The 21,099-nt window shown below is 69.0% G+C and overlaps 3 protein-coding genes across 11 annotated transcripts; 1 reads left to right on the top strand and 2 right to left on the bottom strand.

Moving 5' to 3' along the window:
• Positions 1-1,575: 1,575 nt before the first annotated feature.
• Positions 1,576-5,861, bottom strand: DBNDD1 (dysbindin domain containing 1). Of its 3 annotated transcripts, XM_067302854.1 has the most exons (5): positions 5,761-5,861; positions 4,302-4,420; positions 3,098-3,244; positions 2,325-2,465; positions 1,576-2,249 (listed from the first exon to the last, which is right to left on the bottom strand). In XM_067302854.1, exons 2-5 carry the CDS (start codon positions 4,348-4,350, stop codon positions 2,086-2,088), a joined length of 501 nt encoding a protein of 166 aa, XP_067158955.1. In that variant the 5' UTR covers positions 4,351-4,420; positions 5,761-5,861; the 3' UTR covers positions 1,576-2,085. The 3 variants fall into 3 exon arrangements, with proteins under 3 accessions (XP_067158955.1, XP_067158954.1, XP_067158953.1); XM_067302853.1 differs by lacking the exon at positions 5,761-5,861 and adding an exon at positions 5,636-5,659 and having other exon boundaries at positions 1,576-2,465; XM_067302852.1 differs by lacking the exon at positions 5,761-5,861 and adding an exon at positions 5,600-5,658 and having other exon boundaries at positions 1,576-2,465.
• Positions 5,862-7,304: 1,443 nt separating this feature from the next.
• Positions 7,305-16,353, top strand: GAS8 (growth arrest specific 8). The gene is made up of 11 exons (XM_067302326.1): positions 7,305-7,321; positions 7,904-7,996; positions 9,199-9,396; positions 9,601-9,807; positions 10,405-10,459; positions 11,075-11,280; positions 11,560-11,727; positions 12,100-12,186; positions 13,758-13,967; positions 15,617-15,682; positions 16,051-16,353. The coding sequence occupies exons 1-11, from the start codon at positions 7,319-7,321 to the stop codon at positions 16,198-16,200; spliced, it is 1,443 nt and encodes a 480-aa protein (XP_067158427.1). The 5' UTR covers positions 7,305-7,318; the 3' UTR covers positions 16,201-16,353.
• A 97-nt stretch (positions 16,354-16,450) lies between these two features.
• On the bottom strand, positions 16,451-19,441 carry LOC136992840 (5-hydroxyisourate hydrolase-like). Of its 7 annotated transcripts, none has more exons than XM_067302327.1 (4): positions 19,356-19,441; positions 17,724-17,866; positions 17,324-17,459; positions 16,451-16,946 (listed from the first exon to the last, which is right to left on the bottom strand). In XM_067302327.1, the coding sequence occupies exons 1-4, from the start codon at positions 19,404-19,406 to the stop codon at positions 16,857-16,859; spliced, it is 420 nt and encodes a 139-aa protein (XP_067158428.1). In that variant the 5' UTR covers positions 19,407-19,441; the 3' UTR covers positions 16,451-16,856. The 7 variants fall into 7 exon arrangements, with proteins under 7 accessions (XP_067158428.1, XP_067158430.1, XP_067158433.1 ...); XM_067302329.1 differs by lacking the exon at positions 19,356-19,441 and adding an exon at positions 18,485-18,688; XM_067302332.1 differs by lacking the exon at positions 19,356-19,441 and adding an exon at positions 18,504-18,688.
• Positions 19,442-21,099: the final 1,658 nt, after the last annotated feature.

The raw sequence follows: 21,099 nt of genomic DNA, 5'->3' as shown, positions 1-21,099 counted from the left end.
CTACCTGCTCTTAATGCTGCTGCTTCCCGGGGGAAAACGCCCCCTACTCCCCGCTGCGGCCCGGGGTGCATGTTCCCCTGGGAAAGCTCCTGCCGGGAGGGTCGGAGCTGCAGGGGCAGGGCAGCCGCGGTGTTTAATGGAAGAAGTGCTTCCGTGCAGCATGTTCGCCCTGCGGGCAGCGCTCCCGGGTCGGGGGGCTGTTGTGCCCTGTGGGGCATCCGCGCCGCTCCGGCGGCGGGTTCCTGCTGCCGCTCGCTTTGCCCCTGGGCTGCCCTGGTGGGGGCAGCTCCCACCGCGCATCCGCCGCCTCCGTTCGGGCCCGTCCTGTCCCTGTAGCAGTAACGTGGCCTCTTTGCACAGCGCAGCCTTCCTGTTTCTGCTTTGGGTCTCCTCGCCGGCGGGAGCGGGGGGCTGTTGGTGGCTGCCGAAATCCCTCGCCCGGGCGGCTGTTGTCCGTGACCGGGGTGGGTGTCCCAGGGAGGGCTGGGCAGAGCTGTTGCCCCCCTGGGCGGCAGGTTTTGGGAGGCTGTGGGGGCACTGGTGGGGCCAGGGCCTGCTGCCCCCACCCATGCAGGGGGCTGCTGTGGGGCAGGCTTCGCCCCCTGCACACACCTGAGCTGTGGGCCTCAGGCCCCTGTGTCCCCTCCTCTGACCCCCCATGTCCCCTGGTCTGTACCCCAGACCTTTTTCTAGCTGTGGGTCTGCCCCGCTGTGGCCCTGGGCCTGGCACCCCACGGCCCCAGGCCTGCCCCCTATCTGGCCCCTCCCATCCCCAGACCTGCCCTCACCGATGCCTGGGGTCTCTCTGCCCCATAGCCCCAGGCCTGCCCCATCCCCGGGTCTGTCCCGCCACGGCACCATGGCTGCCCTCTGTGTCCCCCCACTCTGTGGTCTGTGCCCCTGGACCTCCCCGTTCCCCCAGGCCTGGCCCCGGTTTGTACACGGGCCCGGCCGCCCCGCAGCGCCAGCCACCATCCCGGGGCCGGGGCCGGGGCCGGGCCGGAACCCGGGCGGGGGCGGAACCCCGGGCGCGGCTCGCTGTTGCCGCCCGGGGCGCGGCCCGCAGCTCCGCGCCGCAGGGACGCATGCGCGCTGGGCGTCGCGGCGGGGGGGCGGTGCCCTGTGATGTCATCAACGCGCGCCGGCACCGCCCGTTGCTAGGCACCGCCCGTTGCGGGACGCCGCCCGTTGCTGGGCGGGGCGGGGCGGCCCCGGCAGCGCCCCCGCGTGTCCCCGCTGCGTCCCGAGCTCCCCCCGGCTCCCCGGTGCCGGAGGGGGCAGGCGGCGGCTCCCGGTGCCCCCCCCCCCCAAAGCACCCTGCGCCCCGGGGCTGAGCCGCCGGGCCTGGATCCCCGGGGCAGGGCGCGGGCGGGCCCGGCCGCCTCCCCCTCCTCCCCGGGGGGACCCCACGGGCCGAGCGACGGACACGGGCAGAGCCGCAGGGCTGGGTCCCTCGGTTTTACCGGTACAGAAAGCTGCTACATGGCGAGCGGGCGGCCGCGGGCGCCTCCCGCCTCACCCCGGGCACATCCCGCCTCGCCCCGCACCGGGCTGGGGCCCCCTGCCCTGCCCTGCCCTGCCCGCCGCAGCCCCGCGCTCGGCCTGCTGCTGGGCTCGGCGGTGGGGGGCCTGGTCCCCCTTCCCCGCGGCCCCGGGAGGGTGCCAGGCCGAGGGCGGCGGCGCTTTGGCTTCATTTGGTGTGCGCTGGCGGGGGGACGGGGGCGCGGGCCGGCGAGGGTCTCCCAGGGGCACGGCCCCGCGGGCGCTTCTGCAGCGGGGCAGCACCTCGTGGCGCAGCGTCACGCCAGGCTCCGCGTCTCCGCCGGGACTTCTTGTGCGGCCCCAGGGCTGCCCCATGTCACCGGCAGCACTGAGGAGAGCCTCCCTTCCCACAGTGCGAGTCCTTTGCCCCGGGCCGGCCTGGCACCCCTCCGGCCCCTGCTCCGCTCCTGGCAGGACGCGGGAATGAGGTTAAAAAGTGCTGATGACAAACAGCGTGGGACGCGCCTCCGGCCACGGTGCCAGGGCTTCCCGGCACGGCCCCGCGTCCAGGTCCCGCGGCCGGGGCGGCCTCGGCGCGGGCCCCTACTCCTCCTGCGGCCGCTCCACCGCCAGGAAGGTGTCCACGACACCGGGCTGCAGCTCCGAGTCGCTGAGGTGCTTCTTCTCCCGGCCCTGCTCGCCCCGCGCGCGGGTCCACGAGGGCGAGCGCAGGTACCCGGCCCGCGGCATCCCGTGGGGGTGCAGCCCTGCGGGGAGCGAGGGGTCAGGCCCAGCCTCGGCCCGCCGCGGGCGCGGGGTGCGGGGCGGCCCCGCTCGCTCACCGCCGGGCGACTCGCCGGCCGCGTTCTCCTCATCGGAGTCGGCGAAAACCTCGGCCAGCTCCTGGTCCGACATGTCGGTCAGCTCGGTGAGGTCGAGCAGGTCGAAGTGCACCTCCAGCGAGGACACGCTGCTCAGGGGCTCTGCGGGCAGCAGGGACACGCTGGGGACCGGGGCGGCGGGGGGCCGGGATGCCCTGGGACAGGTTGGGGACAGTGGGGCTGGGTGCCCTCGTGGGACCCCGTGCTCAGGATGGTGGGCAGGGACACAGGGAGGCTGGGGGGAGCCAGGTAGGGAGCAGAGTTTGGGGGGCAGGGTTCCCAGGGGGCTGGCAGGGTCCCCAGGGGCAGGTGGGGGACCACAGGGGTCTGGCAGGGTCCCCAGGGCTCTGGGAGCAGGCAGGGGATCCCATGGGGCTGGCAGGGGATCCCAGAGGACTGGCAGGGTCCCCAGGGGCAGGCGGGGGACCCCAGGGGAGCTCGCAGGGTCCTTGGGGGCAGGTGAGGGACCCTGGGGGCAGGCAGGAACCCCAGAGAGTTTGCGGGGACCCCAGGGGCAGGTGGGGGACCCCAGGGGAGCTCGCAGGGTCCTCGGGGGCAGGCGAGGGACCCTGGGGGCAGGCAGGAACCCCAGAGAGTTTGCGGGGACCCCAGGGGCAGGCGGGGACCCCAGGGGAGCTTGCAGGGTCCCCAGGCAGGTGGGGGACTCCAGGGGCAGGCAGGGGACACCCCTCGGGCCGGGGGGACAGGCACACGGGGGGGGGGGCCGCACTCACGTCTCCGCTCGGCGACCTGCAGCAGCCCGGCGCTGGGGATGGGGATGCCGCCCTGCTCCTCGGCGGGGGCGCCGGGGGCCTCCTCGGCCGGCCCGGGGGCCGGGGTGCCCGCGGCTCGCTCCGGCGCCTGCGCCTCCTTGCCGAGCTCTGCGAGACGGGCCCCGGCCGCGTCAGCGCGGGGCTGCGACGGGGACGGCAGCTCCGGTCCCACTCGGCGCCCGGGACTCGCCGGCAGACATGGGGCAGCAGGTCCCGACCCGCACCCAGCCGGGGCCCGCGGCCCGGCAGAGCCCTCGGAGGGGCCGACCGCCGGGGCGCCGCCAGCCCCGGTGCCAGCAGCCGGCAGCCCCGCGCCCCCCTCCCGCAGCCCCTTTGTGTCGGCGAGACAAAAGCGGAGCCTGTTCGGGAGGCCGGAGCGAGACAAGGGGCGTTTTGTCTCCCGGGAAGAGGCAGCGCCTGACCTCGGCCCGGCGGCTGACGGACCCTCCCCGGCGGGGGCACGGCCCGAGCCGGCGGCACGGGGGGGACGTGGGCACCGCGAGCAGGGAAACCGGGGGCGGCCGGGGCGGCCCTGCACGTGCACAGCCCGCCCGCCCGCCCGGAGGGACCCGCGCGGTGCGGGGAGAGCCGGGCCATTCGGCAGGGGAGCCGGCCGCACGCGGGGTCGGGGCAGAGCACAGGCAGGGCCCCGGGCGCCCGCTCACCGCAGCGGGGGTGTCTCCCAGCCGATCGCCCCAGGAGGGCGTCAGCGTAGTGGGGAAGGGGACGGAAATGCCCGAAGGAGCCGGGACAGGGAAATGGAGATGGGGAGATTCGGTTCCTGCTGGCCGGGCAGCCCTGGGGCTCGCTGGGCTGCAGGGCGCCCCGAGCACCGGCACCGGCTCTGCTGTGTCCCGACCCCGCCGGATGCCATGGGGCACCCTGCCCTTGGATGCGGAAAGCCGGTCCCCAGCCCCGCTCCGCTCGGGGGAGTCCTGCACTGCTGCGGCATGTCCCCGTTCCCACGGAGGCGGTTCGGCTCAGCCCGCCGGGACCGGTGGGCAGAGCTGCCCGGCTGCTCCCGGCCGTGCCGCCCCGCCCCGCTGCCCCGGTGTCCAGCCTGCTGCCGGCCCTGGGGGGGTGACGCGGGGGCGCCACCGTCCCCAGCCGCCCCCTCCACCCCGGCAGCGTCCCGGCCTCGGCGCAGCCCCGAGCCCCCACACACCGGGGTGCCGCTCAGCGCCGGCGAAATCCCCCCTCGCCTCGGCCTGCATGTTGGCGCGGTGCCACCGGCCACGCTGCTCCGCTCCGTCCCTCCGCGGCTGCTGGGGGCTCACCGGGCGCCTAGGTGGGAGAGGGGCCGGCGTCAGGGCTCCCGCCTGCCTGCTCTGCTGACTCACGTTAAAGCGCAGAGCGAGGCAGCACCGGGCTCCGGCCACCCCGCCGGAGCCGTCCCCCGGCCTCGCCGGCCACCGGCGGGCCCCCGCACCGTCCCCCCGCGCCGCTCCAAGGGCCCGGGCGGGCGGGAGGGCACGGCCAGGGCCGCCGCTGCACCGGGGCCTCGGCACAGCCGCGCGTGGAGCCCGGGCAGGAGGGAGACCGGCAGCATCCGCGCCGCCCGGCCGCAGCCCCCACCCAGCACCGGGGACCCCGGCTCCGCTGGCGCAGCACTGCCTGGCCTCGTGCGCCCCGGCCCTCCGCGTCCCCCCTCGCGTGCATCCCCCCGCCCCGGCCGCCCCTCGCACGGCCCCCTCCCGCGTCCCGGGTGCTCCCGTGCGCCCCCCACCCCGGATGGCACCGCATGCCTGCACCCCCCCTGCCTGGGCACCCCGGCCTGCGGACACCCACCCATGTGCATGCGCACCCCCCCACGCAGCCCCCTGTGCGCCCGCACCTGGGTGCACATGCGCGCCCGCTTCTGCACCCCCTGTACCCCCCCTGCACACACATCCTTTGTACCCCCCACACCCCCCTGCACCCCATGCACACCCCCCATGCACACATCCCTCACACACACCTCCTTGCACGCCCCCACCCCTCCACGCACACCCCCCCCGCACACCCCATTGCATGCACCCCCTCACCCTCCATGCACACCCCCCCCCGCACACCCCATTGCATGCACCCCCTCACCCTCCATGCACACCCCCCCCGCACACCCCATTGCATGCACCCCCTCACCCTCCATGCACACCCCCCCCTGCACACGCCATTGCATGCACCCCCTCGCCCCCATGCGCGCCCCCCTGCACACGCCATTGCACACCCCCACCCCTCCACGCACACCCCCCCCGCACACCCCATTGCATGCACCCCCTCACCCTCCATGCACACCCCCCCGCACACCCCCACCCCTCCACGCACACCCCCCCCCGCACACCCCATTGCACACCCCCACCCCTCCGCGCACACCCCCCTGCACACCCTCACCCCCTATGCACACATCCCTCACGCCCCCCTGCACACCCCCTTGCACACCCCTCCCCTCCATGCACACCCCCACTCCACCCCCCTGCCTCCCACCGCGCACTCCGCGGCCCCGATCCCGCCGTGCCGCACCCGGCCCGGTTCGACCCGGCCCGGTTCGGCCCCGGCTGCCGGTCGGAGGCGGCGCCCGGCCCGAGGCCGCGGTGATGGGCGCGCCGGCCCGGTTCCTCCCCCCCCCCCCCGCGGCCGCCGCTCACCTGCGGGGCCGGCCGCTCCGGGAGCCTCCATGGGCCGGGCCGGGCCGGGGCCGGGGCCGGGGCCGGGGCCGGTGCTGGGCGGGGCGGGCCCGGTGCCAGCCCGCAGCCCGCACGCTCCTGCCCGCCGCGGCGGGGGAGGCGCCGGGGGCGGCGCGGGGGCGGGAGCCGGGGGGGGGCGGCCCCGCCTGCCCGGGGCGCCGGGGGGACCGGGGATGCGGGGGAGCCGCGGCGGGTGCGGAGCCGGCGGCGGGGGGGCGGGAGGCGCGGCGGGGCCGGGGGTGCAGAGGGGACCCCGGGGGGTGCAAGGGGTCTCGGGGTGCAGAGGGGACCCCGGGATGCAGAGAGGACCCGGGGGTGCAGAGGGGACCCCGGGATGCAAGGGGGACCCGGGGATGCAGAGGGGTCTCAGGGTGCAGAGGAGGTTCTGGGTGGTTCAGAGGGGTCCCTGGGTGCAGTGGGGTCCCCAGGGTGCAAGGGGGACCAAGGGATGCAGAGGGGACCCCAGGGCGCAGGGACAACCTGCAAGGGAGACGCAGGGATGCAAAGGGGACCCCAGGGTGCAAGGGGGACCCAGGGATGCAGAGGGGACCCTAGGGGGTCCTGGAGATGCAGAGGGGACAGCAGAGGGTGCTGAGGGGACCCCAGGGTGCACGGGTGACCTGCAAGGGGGACCTGGAGGGCGGAGGGGACCCCAGAGGATGCAGAGGGCTCCCTGCGTGCAAGGGGGAGCCAGGGATGCAGAGGGGTCTTGGGGTGCGAAGGGGATCCTGGGGGGGTGCAGGGGGAACCCCAGGGGTGGGGGAGGATCTGGGGGTGCTGAGGGGTCCCGGCACCCACCGGGCAGGCGGAGGAGCACTGGCAGGGCAGGGCAGGGCGAGCAGACCCAGGCACGCACAGGCCCTGCACCGCAGCCCAGCCGGGGGTGACACTGAGGCCCGCGGCTGCGGCCTTGGCCACTGCTTGGCGTGGGGACCGCCGGGGGCCCCAGCTGGGCTGGGGCAGGGCCGGGCACCGGACACCGCATCCTCGCCGGGAACCCCAGCCCTGTGGGTGCTGGGTGGCCAAGCGGCGGGCGCGGCGGCGGGTGCTGCGGTTTGCCGGGATGCCGCAGCTCAGGGCGGCGGAGGTGAAAGCCGGCAGGGCACAGCGGCAGATCCCGTTCCCGCGAGGCAGGAAAATCCGGCGCAAATAAAAGCGAGGCAACGTGGTGCAATGAGTTTGGGAGGCCTCGGGTGCACAGGCCCTCTCTGCGGGAGGCCGGAGGGGAACTGTTGGCCCCTGCGTGTGGGCTGGGGGCAGGTGGCCGGGCAGGGGTGGCACCGGCAGAGCAGCGGCACCCCGCGGCCTGCGCGGGGCCGGGCCCGGGGTGGGGGGACGCGAACCCGCGGCCAAAGCGGGCGCCGGCTGCCAGGCCCCGCCGCCGTTGCTAGGGCGGGGCCTCGCGTTGCTAGGGGGCGTGACCCCGCGCGCAGGCCCCGCCCCGGCGCGGCGCGGCGCGCGGCTCTCGCGAGAGCTGCCCGCCCGTTGCCTGGAGACCGCGGCGCGGGCGGCCGCAGCCATGGTGAGCGCAGGCGCCGGCGCCCGGGCCGGGACCGGGGCTGGGCCTGGGGGAGAGGCGGCCCCGGGGGCGGCGGGAGCCCGGCGACATGGGCGGGGGGAGCCCCGGGGAGGCAGGGGGCAGCCCCCGGGTACGGGCGGGGGGAGCCGCGGGGCTCGGGAGGCTCCAAGCCTGGGCCTGGGCCTGCCCGGAGCGGGGGGTGCGGGCCGGGGCGGAGGGCCCGGGAGCCCCCAGAGCTCCGGGAGCGGGCGGTGGGAGCCCCTGGCCTCTGGTACCGGGGCCGGCTAGGGGGAGGGGAGGGGAGCCCCTCTGGGCCCGAAGCTTCGCTGTGGAGCAGACCTGCAGGAGCTGCGCCTGGAGCTGCCGGTGTCCTGGGGGGTCTCGGGTGCCCTGGCTGCTCCCCGGGACACCGGCTGCGTCAGCTGGCCGTCCCTGCTGCCCTCCTCAACCGCTCCGCGCCGTGAGAGCAGGCAAGCTGTGTAGCCAGCCTGGGACAGAGCTCTAGCACAGGAGCACTGGGCGGTACAGCTTCCTCCCAGCCCCCCAGCCACACGCACACTCATGCGTTTTGATTTCTTTCCTTAGGCGCCCAAAAAAAAAGGTGCCAAAAAAGGGAAGGTGGGCAAAACTCCAGCAGTGGTGGATGGCTTGCCCCCCGAGGACATGAGCAAGGAGCAGGTGAGAGCTTGCCACATCTCCCAGCCTCCCCCCAAGGTCAGAGGACATTACATTCAGTAAGAACTCTAGCAGAGGCCGGTGCTCGATGTTTGGTTCAGGCTCTGGGGATGACAGGTGGCAGAGGTTAGTAGAGAAGACAGAACAAGCGGTTGGTGTTCATTTCATTGCCTCACATGTGTCTGGACAGTGTGTACAATCTCACAAAGCCTGCTCAGCACTTTTCCCGAAAGGATCAGCCACCTCATCTCATCTTCCCTGCTGCTGTTCTGCAGCGTTCTGTTCTCCAGCCCAGTGCCCTCACTGTCTTAGGCCTGACTTCATAACCCTGGCACCCTGCTCTCTTGTTTCATTGTCCTGGTGGTGTGAAAATGTCCTGATAGTGTGTCCTGGTGGTGTGAAAAAGGTTCCCCTGGTGAGAATGCATCACATTATTTAAGCACTTTGCGTTCTGTGTTTTTCCCTATAGCAAGTAACGTGCCTGACAGACAGAGATTGTGTTTGAATCAGTGTTTCTCTGTCCATTCAAGCCCCCCTAACTGGCCACTTCCACCCATAACTGGAGCAGGCTCATCTCTGCAGGCAGTTGCACTCGTGCTCAGCCCTGTGATTGCCCAGGCTGTAGCTTTGTGGCTTGCAGCCTGGGACACTCATCACAAAACACATTTCTTCTTGAGTAGAAGGCTCTCTTAGGTGCTGTAAGGAGAGGCAGAGGGGGAGGATGTAATCCCTTTCCCTGTTATCACTTGCTCCAGAAGCTCCACTTGGGCTGTGTTTTGCTGGGTATCCTACAAACATAGGAGAAGCTGGCCCTGTCCCAGGACCTCGCTGCCTGGGATAAGGTCTTCTGCTTCTGAGCTAGTGTTGTTCAGGCATCCCAGAATGGTGTTACTGGCCACTGTGAGACAGAAGATCTGAGTGCTGGCTTCTTATGGTAGGAAAAAATCCTGTTGCTTTTTTCCCAGAGGCTGATGGGTTGCTGCCAGGTCCTGTGCAGACCCCACCCCCTCCAAATGTCTCTTGGTCAGGACACCTCCCCTCCTGTGCTTTTCTGTCCCATTAAAAGCCACTGTGTCCTACCAGGGTTGCCCCACGGGTTGCCATGGATGTCTTGAAAAGAGTCTTGGTTCAGCTTCTTTTTCAGTGGAACCGTCTGTCCGAGGCCTCCTTTTCCCCCTATTTGGCTCTTCCTGTTGGCTTTGCAGCTGGAGGAACATGTTGTGCGTCTCCGGGAGGAACTGGATCGGGAACGGCAAGAGCGCAACTATTTCCAGCTGGAGCGTGACAAGATTCACACCTGCTGGGAGGTCACCCGTCGGCAGCTGGAGGAGAAGAAAGCGGAACTGCGTAACAAGAACCGGGAGATGGAGGAGGCGGAGGAGCGACATCAAGTGGAGATCAAGGTGGGAGGATGAGTAGGCTGGGACCTGTCATGAGTGCCCTGGCTGGGCAGGAGCTGTGGGTGAGCCCTGGGCAGCTCAGAGAGGAGCTGAGGGAAGGGAGGAAGAGGAGGAGATGGGCAGGATGCAAACCAGGGCGTCTTGGCCAGTATCCCAGCTTCAGGGTTATTCCTGAAGCCCCTCACCTGGTCTGCGGCTTGTCTTTAGGTTTACAAGCAGAAGGTGAAGCACCTGTTGTACGAACACCAGGAGAACCTCACTGAGCTGAAGGCAGAGGGCACCCTGTCCATGAAGCGGGCCCAGAAGGATCACTGGGCTCAGGAGATGGAGCTGCGTAAAGACGTGCGCTCCTTGAAAGTGGAGCTCAAGGAGCAGGAGCTAGCCAACGAGGTGGTGGTGAAAAACATGCGCCTGGTAGGTCGCTGGCGGGGCAGGAGGGACGGAGGTCTGGGCTGAGGCCCAAGCAGCAGGCAGGGCTCGTCCGCGGCGGAGGGAAGCTGGGAGGGCCTGAGAGCGCAGCGGCGTTGCCTGACTGCGGGCACGGCTGCGCTGGTGCGCGAGCGCCTGGAACCCGCGTTTGCCAGATGGGCGCAGCGGAGGCCTGCGGGGGGGGAGCCTGTGGCTCCAAGGGAGGGTTAGCGACGACTCGGAGCTGGGGAGCAGGAAGGATCACGCAGGCACACTAGCCGTTCGGGGCCTGCGCAAGGCCTGCTCTGCACAACGTCTTAGAGCAGCAGGTCGGACAGGCTCGCTCTCACATGCCGAGGGGGAAGGTGGCCTAAAATTAAGGTGCCCAACCAGTGAGGTACAGGCAAAGCTGGGCACGGTACAGCAGAGGGGAGTGCGGAATCCAAGCTGACAGGCAGTGCTGGCCTGAGCTGGGCTGTCTCCACTTTTCTGAGGTGCAGTTTGGTTGCAGAAAGGATGAGAGCCCCCAGCCTACATAGTGTAGGGGTGCGGTAACCTCCGGATTTGGTTATCTGCCTCTAACATGTGCTTTCTCCCTGACAGAAACAAGAGGAGGAGATCACACAGCTGTGCAATGACTTTGAGAGACAAGTGAAAGGTCAGGACGTGTGTGACATCCCTTTGTCAGTGTGCCGGGGGAGGCACCTCAGGGCTCTGCTGCACTGCTGGGCTCCCTGGAGCAAAACAGAGCTGAAAGGGGCCATTTTCCCCCTAATTCCTGCTGCCTTGTGCTCTTGGGCTGCCAAGCTGCATGGCCTGCAGCACGCTCCCGGCTGAGCTCCCAGAGCGGCTGGGACAAGGTGCAGGCTTTCGCACCGCTCGCAGGTAGAGGCAGGGCTCTCGTCGCTGCGGCCGGGCTGCGGTGCTGAGTGCAGCTGTCTGGCAGGCGCTTCTCCAGGCTGCGCTCCGGGGTGGCTGGAGGAGCCCTTGCTGGTGTCAGTCTCGCTCTGCTGTCCTCCTCACGGGACGTTTCGGGCTCTCACGGGCTGCCTTGGAGCGTTTCCAGTGCCCTGCTTCCAGGATGCTATTTCTGGGCTCTGCTCTCTGTGGCTCTGCGCGCGGGGGGGAGCGACAGTGGTGCTGTTAACGACATCCCGTCCCAGAGTGATGCTGCGGTGGCGCGTGCTGGGCCGGCACGTCCTAACGAAGGTGGGGGTGCGTGTATGCAGGGTCTCCGGGCGGTTCTCACTCGGCCCCCTGTGCGCTTCTCCAGAGATTGAGGCCAAGTACAACAAGAAGATGCGTGTGCTGCGGGACGAGCTTGATTTGCGCAGAAAGACTGAAATCCATCAGGTTGAGGAGAGGAAGAACGGCCAGATCAGCATGCTGATGAAGAACCACGAGAAGGCCTTCAGTGACATCAAGAACTACTACAATGATGTCACCCTCAATAACTTGGCGCTCATCAACACGCTCAAGGTACTGCCTGCCTGCTCCCCTGGCCCCACTGTCACAGCCTGCCTGGCTTGTGGAGTGTCCCCCTTCCACCGGGGGATGGATCCTGTAAGGTTTTTGCCCAGATCTGGCCACGGGTGGAGGTGCTGCTACTGCGGCTCTCTTGGGGCAGTTGCGCACATTACACGGGTGACGCTCTTGTACGGGTGCAGATGCGGCTGGTGGTGCCAGTGGTGGGAAGGGTGTCCTGGCCGTGCAGTGCCGAGGGGCAAGGCAGTAGCGCTTGTGTGTTTCCAAGAACAGGAGCAGATGGAGGAGATGAAGAAGAAAGACAATCACTTGGAAAAGGAGATGGCAGACATGCTGCTCCAGAACAAGCAACTGACGGAGCGCCTGCAGCGGGCCCAGGAGCAGGTGTCTGAGCTGCAGAAGAAGTTGGCCCACTATGAGAAGGACAAGGAGGCTCTGACGGTGAGTCGTTTATCCTACTGAGCCCCTTTCTGTCCCTTTCCAAGCCACCGTGGCTGTTTCCCGGAGCAGAGTCGCTCAGCAGTGACCTCTGCCGCTCTCCGAGCTGCTTGGCTGGACTGCCAAGCAAACTCCTCTCAGTCTCTTTCAACTTAGCTGGTTGTTTACATCCCACGTGGGACTCCCAGGACTCTGGCTCTGGTGAGGAGAGGGGTGGGTAGCCCCTGCTGCAGGGAGGGAGGGAGATGGTGCGGGTGCTGCCACGCTGCTTCTCCCTCACATCTCTTTGCTGGTCACTGTCCTCCCTTCCTGGAAGCCATCCCACACACCTTCCAGAGAAGTCTGTCCTCCTTAACTGTCCCTTCCCATCTGCAGAACACAAAAGCCCATCTGAAAGTCACCCAGAAGGAACTGAAAGATCTTCAGTGGGAACATGAAGTGCTGGAACAGAGGTTCAGTAAGGTGAGAGCTGCAGGTGTGCCTGGACAACCTCTTACCTTTCCCAAACCCTCTCCTCCTTGCAGAGGGCTGGGCACAGTGACTTAGCAGAGGCTGCCCAGGCTGTGCTTAGCTAAGGGCTTTCTGAAGATCTGATCCAGAGTTGAGCGTTAGCTGCTGTTTCCGACAAAGGTTCTCACAGCTTTGGCGTCTCCCATGCTCAGCAGACAGGCCCAGCCTTGTACTGGATAATGCACGCTCCAATGCTCCCCTCCCGGCCTGCGGATGACTGGCTGCCGCACTGGGTCAGGAGCAGAGCCACGTGGAGAGGCTCCCGCTACAGTAGGGGAGAGCTGGGGACAGTCCAGTGACAAGTTGTCACGGGAGCCCCATCCTCTGCTTCTGCTGGAGCTCGCTCCCTCGTTCTGTCGGGGTTTGGGGGTCGCTCCCTCCGCTCGCTGTGCGGGGGCTGCTCAGGATGAGTTTATCTTCAAGGAATATTCTGTTGACTGACTTCTCCCAGACTCGGCCTCTCCCTCCCAGCTAACCCAGATAAATTTACTGAGGCAGAATAGAGCTCATTTGCAATTCGTAGAAATCCCCAGGAATATGAACATTGATCTGAGGCCTCGTTAGCAATCCATCATTAAGGCAGCAACATATTCAGTGCATTCAGAAATAGGCTTTGGAGGAAAGATCCTAATTAGGACACTTATTAACTAGCTGTGAGCCAGGGTCTCCTGCCAGTCCGACCAGCTGCCAGGAGGAGAGGAGAGACCCCTGTGTGCTGTGGGCCTCTCTCTTTGGGTCTAAAATAGTGCCTCAGACCCAGAGCACTGTGAGAGCTGCTGTGCCCATCCCGACTGGCCTGCTCATAGCTGTCCTCAGGAGCCTGCAGCACCAGCAGCGTGACAGCGTATCATTTGAAAAGGCTTCCCCAAGCGACGCCCAGGCAGGGAGCTTGTAACCCGGCGAGCCTGTCACCGCTGCCAGAGAGGATCCAGACGTGACCTGCATCGTTGGGCTTGTGGGCTCCGCGTGTCACTGCAGCGCTACGCGCTTGGAGTGAGGAGCGCTGGTCCTGCCGCCGGCTAGGCTGGGGGAAGCTGGGCACCTCTCTGCACCGCCGCTGGGAGGGTGGGGATGGCTGTTCGCTTCCTGCTGGGCCTTGAGGGTGGGAGAGTCTTCACAGAGAGCCAAGAGCCCTCGTGGAGGAGAGGTAGCTGGGTAGGCACAGAGCCCTGAGGGCGAGAGCTTGGGTGCAGAGCAGCTAGGGTGCAGGGGATGAAAGGGGAAACGCTTGAACAGCAGAGGTTGCGTTGGAGCGAGCACTGCTCTTTGGGCCAGCTGATGGGTTTCTGCTGCTACGGGGCGTCCAGCGCCTGGGGAGTGGAGGAGGCAGAAGTGCAGGTGCCGAGGAGGCGCCAGCCGCAGAGGGAGGCTGCACCTGCGTCCCCCTGGGGTGCAGGTGCTGTGGGGAATGGCCTGGCTCTCGCTGGAGCAGGCAGGGCCGAGCTGCTGGACCTCTTTGCTCCCTGCCCTGCCAGCAAAGTGGTCCTGAGGGCGGTGTGGATGTGTGGTGTGTTTGGGAGCAGGTGCAGGCAGAGCGAGATGAGCTCTACCAGAAGTTCACCAAAGCCATTAACGAGGTGCAGCAGAAGACCGGATTCAAGAATCTCCTCCTGGAGCGCAAGCTGAAAGGGCTCTTCAGCATCCTGGAGAAGAGGGAGGTGGAGCTCAACGAGGTCCTCTCAGCCTCCAACCTCGACCCAAGCGCCCTCTCCGTGGTCTCGCGCAAGCTGGAGGTACTATTCACTGTCACAGGGCCCTGCGAAAGCTGCACCCCCCTCCCCAGCAGGGCTGGTTTTGTGGGGAGCAGAGGCTGGTCTGGGCCAGAGCCTGGGGTAAACACAGAGCTCAGACCGTGTGAGCGTGGCTGGGGCCCGAGGGGCCTGGGTCTGGGCTTTCGGGGCAGAGGCAGGCTGTGGGGTAGGAAATGGGGTCCCCATCCTCCCTGCGCTGCGGATATCTGCCTGTAAGGTGAGTGCGCAGAAGCGGGATGCTGCGGTGAGCACCTCAGCCTGCTCCCTTGTCGGATGCACCGTGCGGAGGGCAGGGCTCTGGCTGTCACGCCTGTTCCCAGCGCTCCCAGGGCCCGGTGCGCGTGTGGTGCTGCAGGGCGCGCCGGCTCTCCCTTGAGAGCAGAGCGCGTGAGCGTAGGAGCCTGGCACTGATCTCTCCCTCCGGTGGGGCCCGTTTCTAGGAGAATGGCCCCAGGCTGAGCAGCGCTCGCCGGGTCTCGGGGCAGGTGGCACTCAAAGGTGGGCTCCGTCTCCCCGGTGCTGCTGGGTCATAAGTTCCGTAAGGCAGGGAGGCTGCAGCGAGCACCAAGCCTGGGCGCTGTGTGCGCTTGGGGAGTCGCAGCTGGTGAGCCTCGCCAGCACTCCTCTCCTGGTCTCGCTGGCTGCAGAAGCAGTGTAGACTGCTTCCCAGAGGCTCTGCAATGTCTGGCATGCTAAAAATACTTATGCAGAAAGCCTCTGGCGTGGTGGCGAAGGCTCAGAGTCCCACATTCCTGGAGCCTGCGGTAGCAGTAACTGGAGAAGCAGCACTTGCTTCATATCAGCTTGAGACACGAGGGATTTGCGTTCCATGCTTAGCTCAGCCACCAGCTCTCTGGTGCCCTCCTGCTCGTCCCACACCGGTGCACTCGTTCCAGGTGCCCTCTGGGGTGGAGAGCCGACGAAGCTTGTGGATGTCCTCATGCCAGGGCGCCTTGGGATAAAGAGGCCAGCCAGCCCAAGGCTCTGTTCTTAGGACAGGGCAGCGGATGTGTCACCTAGCGGGTGAGCGGCAGGTGCCACAGCAGCAGATTGGGAGACGCATTCCTGGGAAGGCGACAAGGCGTCGATCTTGCCCGCAGCTGCTGGGGTCCCTGAATTCTTTTGTGCAGCTGCTTCTAGTGGCTGGTGTCTCCTCAGGGAGACTCCTTCCCCGTAATTCCCCTGGTGCCGCGACGTCAGGGAGGTGCTGCCGAGAGCAGGTGCTGCCATCCGTCCCCCTTGTAGCGGGGCAGATGATGTAACGCAATGCTGGCACTTTTGGTGCTGTAGGTCTGCAGGGAGGAGCATGGGGTGGAAGATGGGGCCTGCTTGTCTGGAAACTACTGGTCAGTGCCCCTGTGCTCCGAGGATCCTTATTTTTAACCTGCAGGGTCCCTGTCTCTCGCCTCCGCCTGGGGCTGGCTGTCCCCGGCAGCGCCCGCTCGGAGCGGGGCAGGCTGCTGGCCGCCTGCCAGGGAGGCAGCCCATGCCATGAGCCGCAGTGTGCGAGCCAGCTCCTGGTGCCAGCCCGGACGCCGCACAGCAGCCGCTCCGTGAGCTTCAGCTTGCTGCGCGGCCCTGGGCCGACTGCGCCCTCGGTGCCGATCCTAACGCGCCGTCTCCCTTCGCAGGACGTGCTCGATTCCAAGAACAACACCATCAAGGACCTGCAGTTTGAGCTGGCGCGAGTCTGCAAGGTGAGGGAAGGGGGCTGGGGCTGCCTGGTGCTGCCGGGTCGGGGCTGGGACCTGTCGTATGCTTGCTGTGGCGCGGAGGAGTGAAAAGGAGACCTTTCGCTCCAGGCGTCGCAGGGAGGGAAGGGAACTTGCAGCAGGTCAGCTAAGCAGCTTCACACCTGCCTTTTTGGCAGCTCGGGACCCAGCCCTTCTGATCGCCCAGGCTGCAGCTCTCCCGGTTCCCCGGTTCCCCTGCGAGGGAGGGCCTGATCCTCCCGCCACCACGCAGGGGGCTGCAGGGAGCCTGGCCTCGGGCGGCAATGGGGGCAGCTTGGCCTGGGGCTGAGCTTCGGGGTGGCAGGCCAGAACTTGGGGCGCTTCTCTTCCAGGCACACAATGACCTGCTGCAGACGTTCGAGGCAAAGCTGACAGCCTTTGGCATCCCTCTGGACAGCCTGGGCTTCAAGCCCCTGGAGATCCCTATGCTGGGGCAGACGGTGGGGCAGGGCCCCGCAGGACTCGTCGCTGCGCCCACGTGACGCCAGCGAACACGCGTTTGCGCGTTGTCTCCGGTCAGGCCGTCCTGCGAGCGCGGGAGGGCCCTGCGCTGCGAGGGGGCCTGCTGTGCTGGGCAGGGAGCAGGGCCGTGCTCTGCCTGTTCGTGCTCCGCACCATTAAACAGACCCCAGCAAGTCTTCTGGAGGGCCTAGAGGATCGTCTTTCTCCTCCCCGGGGCCAGGCCTTAGCACGGGAGCCGCCTTCTCTGCAAACCCCTGCTCCCCTGTCGGGGAACCAACAGCCAGAGGTAGCTGGCGGCTGGGTCGCTGGCCCTGAGCGAGCGCGACCAAGGCTGGGGCTTGGGCGCAGCCTGCGGCGGAGCCGGAGGCCACCGGGTCCCGGAGCAGAGCTGGAGCGGGGCCGGCAGGGGCTCCCTGTGCCGCCCGGCCAGGCCCGAGGGCGCCGGGGCAGCCGAGCGCTGCTGCTCGCCCTGCGCTGTCCCGGCCGCGCTGCCGCTTGGGCTCCCCTCAGCTTCCCTCTGGAGAGAAGCCGAGCGTGCGCTGGCCTGAGCGAGGTGGTTTTGAGACTAACAGCGCTGTTTGAAGCCTTTAATGGTGTCGGTCTCCTACGTGCCCCCACGGCACACGGCGCCCCTCCCTGGGGCTGCAGCCGCGTGGGGGAGGACCCGCCTCGCTCCTTAACTGCCCCGGTACGTTGTATAGGAGTAGGGGCTGATCAGCAGCGGGACGTGCAGCTTCTGGGCTGGGTCAACGATGGTGAAGACAACCTAGGGGAGAGCAGGGAGACAGCGTGTAGGAGAGAGCGTGCACCGCAGCCTCCCGCCCTGCCGCTGATCTATCCATAGCCAGGCGCCGGGGGACCCTCCGAGCAGAGCTGGCAGAGGAGGAGACGCAGCAGGACAGAGGCAGGAGCTTCCCCTGCTGCTCAGGGAGGGGCAGTTGCCCCCCGGCGCGTCTGGGCAGCGGTGCGGCACCGTCCCTCGTGCTCACTCTCCTCCTCAGAGCTGCCCCGGGGCTCCTAGAGAGCCGTTTCTCCAGCAGAACCTGCACCCGGCCTCCTGGCTGCGGCTGCAGCAGCCGCCCCGTGCCCCGCTCCGCCGGCACCCGCCGCTGGGGGCTGGGGCAGCACCCTCGTGTCACGAACCTCCACGTAGGGGTAGAAGCTGCTGTGTCCCAGCTCCTTCCAGTACGCTGCGGTCTCGAAGCGCAGCTTGTAGGTGCTGGCCTTGGCTTGCCCCGGGGCCAGGAGGGGCAGGCAGCGCCCGTCCTTGTCCGTCACCCTGAAATCAGAAGGAGCAGCCCCTGACGCAGCAGCTGGCCCCGGCCCGCGTCTCGGCCCCAAGGACGAGCCCTGCCGCGAGCAGCCCCCGGGGCGAAGGCTGAGCCAGCGCCGCTGCTGGGCCGCCGCGCGGCAGGCAGGATTCGGGCCGTGTGCGCGGCGGGGGGCTGCGGGAGCGGGGTCGGGCCAGACGCTGCCGCAGTTCCCCCGCGGCCGGGCCCGGCGCCGGCGTCCTCTGCCCCTTTTGCTGCTCTCGGTCTCGTACCTCTGCGTCAGCTCTACCCACTGCGGCTCTGGCCCTTGCAGCTGGGCCAGGCGCAGGGCAAGGCCTGCTGCGGGCCGGCCCGTGAGGGTGTTCAGCACGTGGGTGGTCACGGAGCCCGCCGTCGACTCGGACATGCCTTCGGCCTGAGGCGGAGGAAGAAGAGAGGCTGGGACGCGCCGCGGCGGCACCGTCCGCCCCCCGCTCGCACTGTGCTGCAGCAGCCAGTGCTCGGTGCAGAGGGAAGGGGGCTGCGTCGCTGCTGCCTGCCGTGGCCCCCCTTCTCCCCCTGCCCCCGGCTGCCCAGCGCGCGGCTCGCGCCTGCCCCGCGTGCCTGCTCTGTGCCCCAGCGGTGGAGCTGAGGGGAGCCCGGGGCAGGCAGCGCCCCTGGCTGAACCCACCTCGCCCCCGGGTGCCCGCAGCCCCTCTCCGGAGGTGCCTGTGGCCGCGTTGCCTGCGATCCCCATCCCTGCGGAGCCCCTTCCCCGCGCTGGCGGCTGCCAGGCTCCCCCAGCGCGCCCCACCGATCCCCGGCACCCCGCAGCCCTGCTGCACCCAGGGGCCGGGACGCCGGCACCCACATCCTTCCCATGCTGCAGAGCTCACTGCGCGGGCACGGGGCTGCGCTCCCGCCCAGACGTCCCCCGGGCACCGCTGCCACCTGCGGCGCTGGCACTGGCTCCCTGGCCACGTGCCTGGGGCTGCCGCCTGCCTCCCTGGGCTCCTGCTCAGCCCGGCCCTTCCCAGCTCCCACCCGGCTCAACCTGTCCCTTGTCCCAGCACCGGACTTTGGCCCCCCCCGTCGGCTGCGGCGCCCAGTCCCCGAGGAAGCGGCCCCGTCCCAGCCGCCCTGTCGCTGCCGCTTTCCCAGCCTGCGTGTCACCGGCGTCACGTGCCCACCGCAGACGTTAACCCTGCAAGCACTCCGGAGCGGCCGGGCCCTTCCATCCGGGAGCCCCAGGCCATGCTCGGTGGGGCAGAATGCCCCAGGGCCGGGAGATGCTGCCTGCTGCTGCCGCCGGAGGGGAGGCTGTGGGCCGCTGCCCCGGCAGGGCCGGCTGCTCCCGGAGCGGGAAGGGGCCTCGCTGCCAGCCTGGCTCCAGGCCCCGGCGGCTGGCTGAGCCAAGGGTGACGGCGAGGTGCGAGCGCGGGTGCCCGGCTGCTTACCTGTGCCTCCTCCGCCCCGCTCAGCCAGGCGCCCCCAGACCATGCCGCCGCGCAGGACACCATCTCCTGCCCCGGCCGCCGGCCACCTGCTCCACCGCGGGTGGGTGCCGCTACCCCGGCGCGGGGCCGGGCGCTCCTCCCCAGGCTGGGACGGGCTGGGCGGGCACAGGCAGGTCCCATGGGCGGCGCACCGGGAGCCCCACGGCACCGTGCTCCAGGGCCCGGCGGGCTTGGGGTGCCAGGCCAGGAGGAGCCGCCGCGGAGAAAGCCTGGAGCACACGAGCGACTCCGCGTCTGTGCGCGGGGAGCTGCCAGCGCGGCTTCCCTGGGGCCGAGCCGTGCTCGTCCGACCTGCCTGCCTTCGGCGAGGGGAGCCGGCGGCGGGACGGGGGCCGCGGGGGCCTGGGCTGGGTTAGCACGGAGCTAAGGGCAGAGGCGGCGGGACAGCACGAGCGCTTCCGGGCTCACCTGCACCTCGATGACAGCGGTGGTGGTGGCCTCCAGCCCGTCTCCGTCCATGTCGGCAGCCCGGATCGCCAGGGTGTACTTGGGGACCGCCTGCAGCGAGAGGCTGCTTCGCACCCCACCCTCCCGCGCCGCGCGACTCCGGGGGCATCAAGCCCCCTGGGATGGGGCAAAGGTGCCGTGCCGCGGCCACGTGGCTGGGTGGAGATAGCAAAGGGCACGCGGTGCCGGGGCGTGGGGACAAGGCTCACCTCCGCATCCAGCCCCGGCGCAGCCACGGAGATCACCCCGGTGCTCCTGTTGATGGTGAACATGTGGGGCTGGGGCAACGCCGGCGTCTGGCGCAGGATGGAGTAGGTCACGATGCCACCGGTGGAGGTCACAGCGTCATCTGCATCCGTGGCCAGCACCTGCATCACGGAGGTGCCTGGGAGCAGACGGAGTTGAGCGCGCCTGCGGCCTCGCCGCCCCGCTGCCCCCGCGCACGGCACGGCCTCCCCGCTCCCGGCACCACTCACCTGGTGCAGCCCCCTCCTGCACGGAGCCGTGGAAAGCCTCCTGGGTGAACACGGGCCGGTTGTCGTTCTGGTCCGTCACCGTGATGACGATCTCCGTGGGGTCCTCCACGGGCTGCCCGCTGGCCGACACGGCATGGGAGAAGAGCTGCAAGGCGCGTGGTCAGAGCCGCGGCCGGGACCCGGGGCCGCGTCCCGCCCCGGCACCCCGGCACCCGACTCACGATGTATCTGCTGATATCCTCCCTGTCCAGCGGCTTCGTCACCTCCAGCCACCCCGTCTCTCGCTCGATGGTGAAGACGCCCACGGGGGGGCTGTCCGCCCCCTGCCCCGTGATGCTGTAGAAAACCTTGGTCTCCTTGTCCTTGTTGGATTTGATCTGGCGGCAGGCGGAGGGGGTGGTTAGAGGGGCTCCCTGCTCCGAGACGCCGCTCCGCGCGGAGCAGCCAAGGGCCGCGCGGGGAGCGAGGTGCCACATACCTGCGCCAGCTTCTTGGGGAAGGGCCCCCGCCCGTTCTCCAGGCAGTTGATGGGCGGGATGACCCAGTCCCTCTTCCGCCTCCGGAGGCCGTGGCCGGGCTCGGAAGCCGGCGCATCGGGCACCGCGTCCTGTGGGGATGGAGGGCAGCGCTGAGCTCTGCTGCTCCGCAGGGGCCGCGAAGGCGGCACAGGGGCAGCTGGTTTCTCCCGGGGCTCCGCGGCTCCGGCCTCCTCCAAGCCACGGGCACCGCTGGCCCCCATCCCCGGGCAGGCGCAGCACAGCGCCCGGGCACCGGCCCCCTGGCGACAGACCCTACCTGCAAGAGGAGGAGGAGGAGGAGGAGGAAGAGGGCCAAGGCGTAGGGGCGCATGGCTGCCGCTGTGCTACGCGCTCCTGCGGGCGCGGGCTGGGGACTGCTCGCTGCTCCTGGGTGGCAACCTTGTCAAAGTCTGCTTGGCAAGGCCGGCGCAGGGGGCGGCCCCGGCCGGCCCCGCAGGGCAGGCTTGTTCCCCGCGCACCAAGGGGAGACACCCTGGCTCCTCCCGGCACGCGTGCAGGGAGGGACCCCACCGCCGTCGCCCGCGTTGCTCACCCTGGGGAGGTGCCAGGCGCAGGGACCCAGCGCGGAGCCCTGCCCTGAGATGCAGCACGGAGCTGGGAACCGTGCGCTGGGACCTGGTGCACTGCGGGGTGCTGAGAGCCCTAGCAGGGGTGCTGAGGACCATGGCAGGGGTGCTGAGGCCCATGGCA

Source organism: Apteryx mantelli, chromosome 10 (genome assembly GCF_036417845.1).
Source record: "Apteryx mantelli isolate bAptMan1 chromosome 10, bAptMan1.hap1, whole genome shotgun sequence".
Taxonomy (NCBI): domain Eukaryota; kingdom Metazoa; phylum Chordata; class Aves; order Apterygiformes; family Apterygidae; genus Apteryx; species Apteryx mantelli.
Note: the sequence above shows the minus strand (reverse complement) of the source record. Positions and strands in the feature narration are given on the sequence as shown.

What these genes read in the sequence shown, in the direction of transcription:
- DBNDD1 (XM_067302853.1), bottom strand. Translation starts at nt 4,350, where the DNA reads ATGCAGGCCGAGGCGAGGGGGGATTTCGCCGGCGCTGAGCGGCACCCC. An exon ending in CGGCGCTGAGCGGCACCCCG is followed by an intron (nt 3,245 to 4,301) that starts GTGTGTGGGGGC and finishes CCCGTCTCGCAG; the next exon opens with AGCTCGGCAAGGAGGCGCAG. An exon ending in GCAGGTCGCCGAGCGGAGAC is followed by an intron (nt 2,466 to 3,097) that starts GTGAGTGCGGCC and finishes TGCTGCCCGCAG; the next exon opens with AGCCCCTGAGCAGCGTGTCC.
- GAS8 (XM_067302326.1), top strand. An exon ending in GACATCAAGTGGAGATCAAG is followed by an intron (nt 9,397 to 9,600) that starts GTGGGAGGATGA and finishes GCTTGTCTTTAG; the next exon opens with GTTTACAAGCAGAAGGTGAA. An exon ending in TGGTCTCGCGCAAGCTGGAG is followed by an intron (nt 13,968 to 15,616) that starts GTACTATTCACT and finishes CTCCCTTCGCAG; the next exon opens with GACGTGCTCGATTCCAAGAA.
- LOC136992840 (XM_067302327.1), bottom strand. Translation starts at nt 19,406, where the DNA reads ATGGACGGAGACGGGCTGGAGGCCACCACCACCGCTGTCATCGAGGTG. An exon ending in CCGCTGTCATCGAGGTGCAG is followed by an intron (nt 17,867 to 19,355) that starts GTGAGCCCGGAA and finishes CCTCCGCCTCAG; the next exon opens with GCCGAAGGCATGTCCGAGTC. An exon ending in GCTTCTACCCCTACGTGGAG is followed by an intron (nt 16,947 to 17,323) that starts GTTCGTGACACG and finishes GCTCTCCCCTAG; the next exon opens with GTTGTCTTCACCATCGTTGA.